Source organism: Rhipicephalus microplus, chromosome X (genome assembly GCF_043290135.1).
Source record: "Rhipicephalus microplus isolate Deutch F79 chromosome X, USDA_Rmic, whole genome shotgun sequence".
Taxonomy (NCBI): Eukaryota; Metazoa; Arthropoda; class Arachnida; order Ixodida; family Ixodidae; genus Rhipicephalus; species Rhipicephalus microplus.
Genome location: NC_134710.1, coordinates 167,091,402 through 167,102,116, shown reverse-complemented (window position 1 = coordinate 167,102,116; position 10,715 = coordinate 167,091,402). Strand labels below are relative to the sequence as shown.

General features: G+C 44.6%; 1 protein-coding gene across 4 annotated transcripts in view; it reads right to left on the bottom strand.

Moving 5' to 3' along the window:
- Window positions 1–393: 393 nt before the first annotated feature.
- LOC119176937 (cell adhesion molecule Dscam1) overlaps window positions 394–10,715 on the bottom strand; it is a 640,641-nt gene continuing 630,319 nt past the window's right edge. For all 4 annotated transcript variants that reach the window (XM_075878151.1, XM_075878149.1, XM_075878150.1 and 1 more), the window contains one exon: window positions 394–3,331. In XM_075878151.1, coding sequence (XP_075734266.1) covers window positions 746–3,331 — 2,586 coding nt within the window. In that variant the 3' untranslated portion in view covers window positions 394–745. The remainder of the gene's footprint in view (window positions 3,332–10,715) is intronic.

Below are 10,715 nucleotides of genomic sequence, written 5' to 3'. Positions count from 1 at the left end.
CTGTACCTACAAATAGAATTTAATTACACTTGTGCAGTTTAATGCATCCACCAAGATGTATGCCAGATTTTGAGGTTGGGCTCATGTAATAACTGCTTTTGAATAATTAATCTTAAATTTGATTGTGGCACTTTCTTAAATAATAATAATAATAATAATAATAATAATAATAATAATAATAATAATAATAATAATAATAATAATAATAATAATAATAATAATAATAATAATAATAATAATAATATATTATTATTATTATTATTATTATTATTATTATTATTATTATTATTATTATTATTATTATTATTATTATTATTATTATTATTATTATTATTATTATTATTATACTTGAGAGGAAGCATTCAATGTGAGGAAGTTCAAGGAGGACAACTGTTTATCCTGAGACTTTTATTCACATGAGCTTCCATGAATCCTGGGCCGGAATACGCCCCCACAAGGCTGAATGTCTGATGCGAATATAGATGTCACTCACTTCTTCCACGTGAATGGTATGTCAGCGCATTGTAGAATGTATGAAATAATGAAAATGGTTGCGCTTTAATTCTGAAGATGGTCGTGGTGAAAAAGAGTGCTCTCTGTCGTATTGAACACAAGTGGAAGCTTTGACTTTTTACGGGGCTCGCTCACATTTGCAGCGATGAGAGACAAAATTCGTCACGAAGAGAAAGTGGATATCGTATGACTGGATTTGTGCACGGTTCAGCAGGTTTGCGACAAAAGCGACTTAATCTCCACGCATTGGTCCCCAGAAACCAGGATAGCCGGCAGTGACAAAACGTCCCGCAGGGGGATAGTAATTGCAAGGACAGTACCATCCTTGTGGGGCACCGAAAAATGAAGGTCGGAGACCACCAGCCCCACGCAAGCCACCCTTGAGTAAGTACTTAAACTTTTCCATTTTCTTCCCCGGCAGAATAGTACCTACACCTGGACCACCTAGGAAAGGCGGGCCACCGCCCTGGAACGGAGGACCACGAAACGGGGGGTAGCCGCCGAAGCCTGGCATGAAGGGTGGGGGAAAGCCGCCGGCCGACAGAGGTGGCCTTGTCAGGTGTCTCCAGGCTTCGTAGTCGTCAAAGCGAGACGGGTCGAGATCCTCTTCGAACTCGCCATCCTCCCTAGGCGGCAGGCCCTCGCTCCGGTCCGGCACGTCGTGATAAGGTGGGTGTCTTTTTCCAGGACGATAAAGGGGCTCACTATTTCCGTAGTGCCCCTTGTCCGGATGCCTGTGACCATACACACCGTATGGTGGCCCATCTCTGTGTCGAGAATGATCGTCCGGATGGCGTCCGTGATGCGGCGGTCGGTCCCTTTCTGGGAACAAGGGCGGTGGCTTCAAGAAGCGTGATCTTTCAAACTCTGGATCGAATTTAGGCTCCAACGAAGGTGCGTGACGACCACCACCGAGTGGCGGCCTCCTTCCTTCACCTTCCCCTCGGAAGCCCTTGGGTCCCTTGTGGAGAAGATAGTCATCATTTCGATCTGGAGGAGGCGGCCGCTCACCGTACTTGTCCGACAGGCCATGGATGTACTTAGGTTTCGGCGGATCTGGCTCGTCGTGGCGACGCTTCACTAGCGACGCCTGCTGCATCACAGTTGATGATGGCTGTGAGCCTTCAGCTAGGACGACCGTGACAGGGGCCATTGGCTTCTGGTTGGTCTTTTTTCCGTAAATGGTCACAACACGGTGGACACTTCCAATGGGAGCCTCATCGAAAGGTGATATAGACGAAATTGGGGTGCCACGTATGTCGGGCGTGAATATGACTCCCGGCAGCAATTGTGGAACGGTGAAGTTCACCGTCTCGAAGTACTTTGGCTTCAAAATTCCACGCCATTTTTTACCAGGTTTTATTGTGTTAGTATCGTCAAGAAGAGCGCTCAAGGGTGTACTTGCATTTTGTGCTTTAGCATGGGCTTTGGTTTTACTTTTAGATGGGACATTTCTCTTGACAAGGCTTTTCTTAAGTGGAATCCACTGCGAAAACGCTGTGTCTGGTTCATTCTTACCGGCGGACATCCATGAGCCAAGACTTTTGTGCCTCGAAGGATGATAGGGAAGCGGAGTGGACTCAAGTGGATGTTTGTACGTAGCTTGTAGCACAGAGGCACTCGCACCAGGTACAAGTTCCCCTATCCTTGGTGTGATAAGCTTGTTCGAAGGCTGCTCAAAATAATGTTCTTCGTTCTTAGGAGGTTGGGCGTGAGCGTGCTCACTGGTCACCTTTTCATACACTGCTGTCTGAGGGCTTGACCGGTGCTTGTAAACTGCTGACCTGCCCGGGGCATCTTCGCCATTAACAGAGCCGCTCATTTTCGGCGTTTGCTCTGAATGTGTGTTTGATAACTCAGTAATCTGAATGACCGGCTTGTCTCCAATATTGAACACATGTTTGTACATACGTGCTTTGTTGCGCATGTGCGCTGATTCAGACTGGTCGATAAGGTCTCCTAGAACGGCACCAAGGACCGACACTTCATAGTCGGATGCCAGAGCCTTTTTTCTTTCTACGGGCTGGCCCAGAACAATAAAAGCGTGGTTAAAGGATACCGGTATTTCGTGCTTAACACTGCTACTCGGAGACGTTATGATCCTCATGGCGGGTTGCAGCTTGAAATTTGAAGCAGCGACTTCACTATCGGTCTCCGTGCTTCTCATTTTAGTTTTTGGTCTGCCGCGCATACTCTCAGTAGGAAAAGACGAAGATTTGGCCCTCTCAATTTTCTCGGTCAGTGATTCCTTGTGAAGCATGTGCAGGAGAGGCCTGCTTTTGGGAGCGTCTTCGATTGTGAATTTTTCCATCGGCAACGGTGCAACAAAACTATGATTTTTAGTATTAAAAGCTCTAAAATGCGTTGAATTGAGGCTGCTGCTTGACGGCAAGGGTTTATCAGATACCGGGGCGGTGACTGTGGAGAAAGATCTGGATGCCTTGTTTTGAGTGTAGTTTCTCTTGCCGGTACTTGTTGTGACATTAACATTGTGTCCTATTGGCTTAAGTACTCTAGTTTTGTTTACTGTCCTCGGCACGAAACTTGGCCTTATCGGCTGCCGTCGCTGCGTTTGGTTCATGAGAATCCAATATGGGTTTGAAGGAACAAAGGAGGAACCTTCGTTACCCGACCCTAGTCGCACACTGTGAGAAACATTCATCGATGCAAGCACGTGGTGAAGATTGAAAAGACGTAATAGTTCTTTAGCCAGGTCCAGCTGGTTATTGTTGACGCTGCTCGACATCTCGAATGGCGATGCCTGACGCTGCTGGCCACCATGTGCGTGTTGTACCAACGCAATGCACACGATCCCAACCTGCGAAAGAAACAAGCAAGTGTGAATTATACGGGAATTCGCGTAGACTGATCAGTCACGTGCCTAAGTCGGCGAAAGCGGCACTGGTCCCAGAAGAATTTTGTCAAGTCATGAATGAAGCGAAAATTAAAAAAAAGGAAAGACTGCTCCATCTTACTGTTTCCCCACCCACACCGTATAAAATGACGTTTTCTGACAGTGTCTACTTGGGCTTAGCAGAGTATTCGCGAAAGAGTAAAAGTTGAAGTGCACACATTGATTGATTGATTTGTGGGGTTTAACGTCCCAAAACCACCATTTGATTATGAGAGACGCCGTAGTGGAGGACTCCGGAAAGTGCACACATTCAAAAGTATGTAAAGATTGAGTAAACATTTGAGAGAGCACAATAACATCAGTCAGTTGAAGTTGTGATGCCTTCAATTAAGCTTCCAAAGCACTGCATTTTGAGGACGAGCTCATATGATGGCAAGCTTTACCTTAGCTTTCTGAATAAGTAATGAACATTGTTATTTCAAGTAAATGTAAATAGAACTTCAATAGAAAAAAAATCAAATGTCTTGTCACTGCAGCTTATAGCTCGACTCGTACTAACTCATCTTGTTGTATATGCAAATAAAGAACAAGCTGCATGAGGCGCACAGGTTTGAATGAAGACTAGTTTTAAATGCGAAACATGTCTTAGCGAACTTCGGTTACTTTAAGCGTATCTATCTATCTATCTATCTATCTATCTATCTATCTATCTATCTATCTATCTATCTATCTATCTATCTATCTATCTATCTATCTATCTATCTATCTATCTATCTATCTATCTATCTATCTATCTATCTATCTATCTATCTATCTATCTATCTATCTATCTATCTATCTATCTATCTATCTATCTATCTATCTATCTATCTATCTATCTATCTATCTATCTATCTATCTATCTATCTATCTATCTATCTATCTATCTATCTATCTATCTATCTATCTATCTATCTATCTAAGATAGATAGATAGATAGATCCTGTCGCAGAAAATCCTGTACCGGCGTGCACGGCGCTGTCGATGAGCGAAAAACCTCGATGTAAGCACAGCTAGAGCCGGATAGAACCCCTGCATTCTGAGTACGAGTCAAGGGTTACACCCCAGAGCCACACCAGTGTTTCAAACCACATAGAAAAAGGCCCTATAACCGCATCATGTTGAAGCAACGCCAGTCTTGGTGGTAGTGCGAGCTATCTGCTATTATAGCAGTGCAAAATCATTATCAGTGCAGACGATACGCCGAACCGTGAGCTGGCTCCGGAAGTGACGTGCCTGGAAAGCTTTCAACAAGCGCATAAATAATTCATTTACACGGATACGTTGATCCACATCGTTGCGCTTGGCTCAAAGAAAAAAAAAACAACAACACCCGGCAAAGGCTGGCATACTCGCTAACGGCTTCGCATAAAATGGATTCCCACAATGCAGGAAATCTCCTGCAACTTTTTTCATAATGAACAGCATGCCGTAAACGAGTAAGTTATTCGGAAGATCCCACGTACCTTGGGAATTGATGTTATGCGAAGCATATGGTTGGAAGGTGAATGTGTTTTATTTTTTTTATTGAGCAATACGTGAGGAGGTGGCGCATAATATATGTACAAATTCACGCACACACATTTGTTAAACAGCCGCATATGTTTTTTTATTAGCAATTGTTTATACATTTGCGTAACGATGCTTGCAGTAAAATGAATATTAGCAACATCAGAAGTGGTAAGCTGACATGAAGCGCTGGTTCGCACCAGGATGGTAGCCCTTAACACTGCTACACAAATCAATTTCAGCGGATGGCGCCTCACTACAACTTACCTTAACCCGATATGACGGCTGTATCACAGGAGTACATATGTAATGTTTATAATGTTTATAAAATTGAATAGCCAGTACTGCTACCACAATTGACGTTACACGAACATTAGCGTTTCTATGAAAAGTATACCCGAGGCCTAGGGTGGCTCTGTAGTATAAGAATACTTCATCGCCACACAGAACGCTAGGGTTCGATTCCTGCTGGGACACTGACATATATTTGCATTCATCTGGTCAACGCTGCCTATGGTAACATAGTGAATGTTACCCTTGTGTGTTCTCGCCGTTCCTGGGCAGATACAAAATGTTTATCACCTGCGGCACAGGCACGCATGCCAGTGGCGCATACCGAGCGCAGTGTATGTGCCAAGTTTTTTTTTCGGAAAGTGCTTGACGACGTACCTGACGAGATTGTGACAGTATTCATGCCATGAACAGGAAGTCGCATTAGTCAAACAATTTTTCTCTCCCGTATTATCTTGGTGTACCCCAAGTCAAGGGGACGGTCATGAGCGCACTCAGACGTAGGGGGCTAGATAGTTAGATACGCAGAGACGCCAAAGTGCTTGCAGTATACGCAAATAAATGCTTCGCGTTTAAAACTTGTACTGCTTCAAGAGCACACACACATTACCCCCAAGAGCCGGTCGCACCTTGGTCCTCCACCATACCCACCTGCTGTACACACACACACACACACACACACACACACACACACACACACACACACACACACACACGTACACACACACACACACACCGCCCCCCCCCCACACACACACACACACACACAACTATTGAAAAAAGAACTATTGAAGAAAAAGAGGTGGTTGATTTTTTTTTCACGGTAATTGTGCACAACACAAAAGATCAACGTGTCTTCGTAGAAGTCATGTAGGCCCGTGTACTCAGATTTGGGTGCACGTTAAAGAACCCCAGGTGGTCGAAATTTCCGGAGCCCTCCACTACGGCGTCTCTCATAATCATATGGTGGTTTTGGGACGTTAAACTCCACAAATCAATCAATCAATCAATCTTCGTAGAAGTAGTCGTAGCTTTGACGGACGTTAAGCAATTGGACATGCAGGGCCAATATTGCTATTAGTTATTTATGTTACAGTGTAAAAGGAACTTGCAGAATGCGCTCAGTTTACTGTACTCCTAAATTGCTATTAGATCAGCATGGTAGCCTTTGACGTGGATGAATTCTCGCTGATGCGTAGTGCCACATTTTTCTTTTCTCGACGGCCACCGGCAATCGCTTGTTGTAGATAAAGTAATTGATAAGCATTGAACCCAGCAATAGGTAGAAGCCATGACCAGGGCCATTAGCAAAGCGTATAAGTAAAAATGAAGTGGCTATCCGTGAAAGTTTCACGAACTTTAGGTCTTAGCTATAACGCGACTACTTAATAGGTCGGCAGGAGCCTTTGCTCTTCGCTTGACTTGACGTGTGCTGACTTGGCGTGTGCATTTGTTGATGCTACGAAAATTTCGGTCCGGTGCGTGATTGTTTTGTGCTTCCCTCTGGTGCGTTACGCTGACTCAACGTGGTCACTTTCGCGATCGTGACATTCTACTGTCGATGTCGCTACGTTACCGCGACGCTTAAAGCAGCAGAATTGATGTTTGTCGCCATTTCAAGCAAAACATTTGGTGGAGACACTGGTGCTGCGCTTTTAAATTTCACTCCGCGGGCAACCAGGCGTCATAGGTTAGTACGACGTGGAAGGGAATCCATGTGGCGGAAATCGTCATTACGACACCGTCAGTGCGGAAAGCTTAGACAAACCTCCGTGGCGCTTGAGCGCTCGCGCTCCGCTAAGCGCTAATTTTCGGCGCTCGTTAGGTGTCGTGATGCCGTATTTCGCTTGGCTGCTACTAGATAGCATCACCATTCTCCCAATCCGGAATAAATGACATGGCTTGCGTTGGAACCGCGAGATATACGTGTAGCCTTGTAACTACGTGGTATTTTCCGCTTGTTCGTTGTGCTTTACTAGCCTTTCTGCCATAACAGGCAGGGGAAGGACGCTATCAAACACCACAACGGATGTCCCGTCCACCCGGAACTATGTCGTCCTTCCTTAAGCTCCATACGGTCACTCTGACGATGAAAGCCTGTATGAACGAAAGAGGATTATTTGTCACGCATAGTGTACGCGTTTTTTTATCTCAATAAAACCCGTAACTACTGTGCATGTGTTAATTGATACTTACAATTCAACACTGCATTAGGATACACTCTCATGAATGGTAAGAAAGAAGTATCTTTTGTTAGACCCGTTCACTATCAGGTACCTTGCAGTTGAAAATCAACCCGCCATGGTGGTACACGGCTGCTGACCCGCGCGTCACGGGTACAAATCCCTGCTGTGGCGGCCGCATTTTGGTGGAGGCGAAAACGCTTGAGGACCATGTGCTTAGCTTAGATTTATGTGCACGGTAAAGAACACTAATTGGTCGAAATTTCCGGAGCCCTCCAGTATGGCGTCTCTCATAGTCATATGGTGGTTTCGGTACGTTAAACCTAAACAATTAATAATATTACGCATTTAAAAATTTGCGTGGTGTACCTTTTCGTATTGTTTTGCTTTTAGATATCCACGCATCCTCTTGATGAAGCTCCATGACAAGGTGATGCGGACTCGTGGTCTGCACAACACAAGCAAAGCCTATAAATGTGCCGGGGTTAAATTCAAAGTTGCCCACCCCCTTCGATAATTTTTAAATTTTCAAGTGTATGTATAAACAAAAAACACGCGCATATCAACGTACGCATTACCATATACATAAAGTGTAACCAAGCATGCACCCACCCCCTTTCTTCCAGAAAAAAATTGCCTATGCCCCTGCTGCACGGGTGGCATTCCTATTTCAGTCATTTCAGGCATTTTAGTCACGTACGCCCGACTGGGCGTCTAACTTCGAGAAGGCGACTGCCCTCCATGCATCACAGGTTTGTTACAGATTCTACTGGTGCCAAACTGTGTGTTATGTGCCTGTTCTCACTTAAGAAAAAAAAAAAACCGAAACCCGGTCGCCAAGTAGCTAACGCGTCGGACTCCCGTGTTTAACGACAACGTAGTCAGATGTTTGATTTCACGATCGGATGCCTCGGCCAAGCCTTTTCTCTCCGTAAATATTTCTTTGGGACTTGTTGACTTGAACTCTTACTGTCCTCATTTCCGTGACGGATATGACGTCGCTCAATTAGTGGTGGAACCTCGCATTTTCGTGTTACAGACATTTTCGTGTTAAATGAATGCTATGCCTTAAAAGGGCTTTGAAAACTTTTTCAAGCAATCATGAAATGAACTCACCGGAAGAGCTTATTGCCTCATAAATTAAACGCCACAAAAATGTTAAGAATCCATCCTGTGCGATTGGAGTTACAAAGGTTTGTCGCAAGCTGCAATGGCATTCTTTCTTCTCCTCTCGCGACGAAAGCGCTGGAAGCTAAGCAGGGAGGGATGGCAGGGCCACAGAAAAACGTCACGCGCGCCTCGTGACCTTGAGCACTTTTTCTTTTTTTTTTCTCGGAGTGCGCAGCTTTTTCAGTGTGATCGCGCGCGCACGCGTGGACAAGTAGGAGCCTCCCGCAGTGATCTCTGTGACGAGCGAGTGCACTTTGTTCCAATCAGCCAATGGCAGATAGATGGGCTTGCTACGTGTGATTTTTGGGCATATTCCGTGATTTGACGAGAGAAGAGAGATCAGTTTTTAGGTGACTTTGATAACTTATTGTGAATACCAGGCCACGTGCTGCGCTATAATATTTGGCTTGCGTGTTTTCGGGAACCTCTACTACCAACCGGCAGAGTTTTCTGACCATGCTCAAAAAGTGTTGCAAGGCCCCTTTAAGTTCGCGACTGAATGCGTTCATATCGGTCCATTAGCTGTTATATAGATGTAGAACACGGCATTCTATGAATTCGTTGGGAGGTATGGTGTGGAAAAACATCCGGAAATTGGTCTTTCTCTATGTGCCCTTTTATCACCAAAAGAGCGCCTCGCTAAATAATTTTAACTCTGGGGTTTTACCTTGCAAACCCACTATATGATGGTGAAGTACGCTGTGGTGGGAAACTCGGGCTTAATTTTGGTCACTCGGTGCTTTTTAACGTGACCTAAATCTAAGTACACGGGTGTTCTTGCATTCTGCCTCCATCGAAATGCGGCCGCCATCGCCGGGAATCGAACCCGTATCCTAAAGCACAGCAGCTTGGCAGCATACTTGTTAAGCTACCTTGCCGGGTTTGAGCAGCTAGCTAATTGCGGTATCTCGAGAGTCGCATCTGCTGTGCTGGTGGCAAAACGTTACAAGGACACAGACACAAGTTTCTACTTTATGAGCTCTTTCTGTCCCATATTACACTTTCACTGACGAGGCTTGCAAGTTGGAGAAGTGAATCTCGAAACTAAGTGTGGGCGTTTGTTTAGGTTATGTGTCAATCACATCACCGCTGTACAGATTCAAGGATTCACCTAAAAGCAAACGATGTTGGACTATGGTGAACAGTATTTCGACATAGTGGAACCTCAAAATACGCATTAAAGTGAAGAAAAAACCAATCTAGAATGTTCCTCTTTCTATTTCTTTCAAGAAATACCTTATTTAACTCTTAATAGCTGTACTACGTCTGCTAATTGTCCTTTATTTTATTCTTTCGCTATGTTCTTCATATTTTGTTACTGCTAGTGTGGGAAGTTTCTAGCGGGACCAAAGTAATGCTGTTGCATCTGTTGATATTTCTCCATACGACGACAAAAATGTTAGAGTATTCCTAACTACGATAACTGCCTCAGGCCTAAGCCATGAGTGAGAACCGTATTCCCGTCTCGGAAGTACATAGAGTCGTCAGACATGTTCTTTGGCGATATTGCAACACCTTGCGTCGCAGCTCGGCCTCTCAGTGTTTTCAGCTTCCTTTCGTCATCGCAAGCACACTGAATGGCCCAAGAGCGAGGCAGACCATAGAAACCCCGCAGTGATCGGCTGGTCAAGCATGATCATCACGCTGTTGTTGTTGCACTTTCATGTTTTTTTTTTTGGTCAATATGAGGGTAGGCCTGGGCGCTCAAAATTAGGCGACATGTGTTCATTTACACGTCGGAAAAACCCGGCTAAACAAGTTGCAGTTTTCAGTGACACACAAAATGGGAATCCGAGAGCGATGTGACTGACGAAATACTGTTAACAAGATAGAGTGCGTAGAGCGATGCTCCAAGCTACACTTGAGGGAGTCGGAGCAAAAAAAAGAACCAAAAAATATGCCATGGCAGAAGGGCACATCGCCTCTTACACACCAGTACTTCGGTTAATATTTTATAGTAAAAGCAAGTGTTTCTGAAAAGTTGGAAAGCAAAACTTCTGTAACAATTTTGGGGGTGCGGCATGAATTTTACTTTTCGCTGACCGTTCGATGAGCCAACAACAAATGCCTTTTTCTACTGCCCTTTTTCTGTAAGCTTGACGTGAACATGAACTGTATAAAGTTCAACCCGTAAATGTTAATCGAATGATATGACA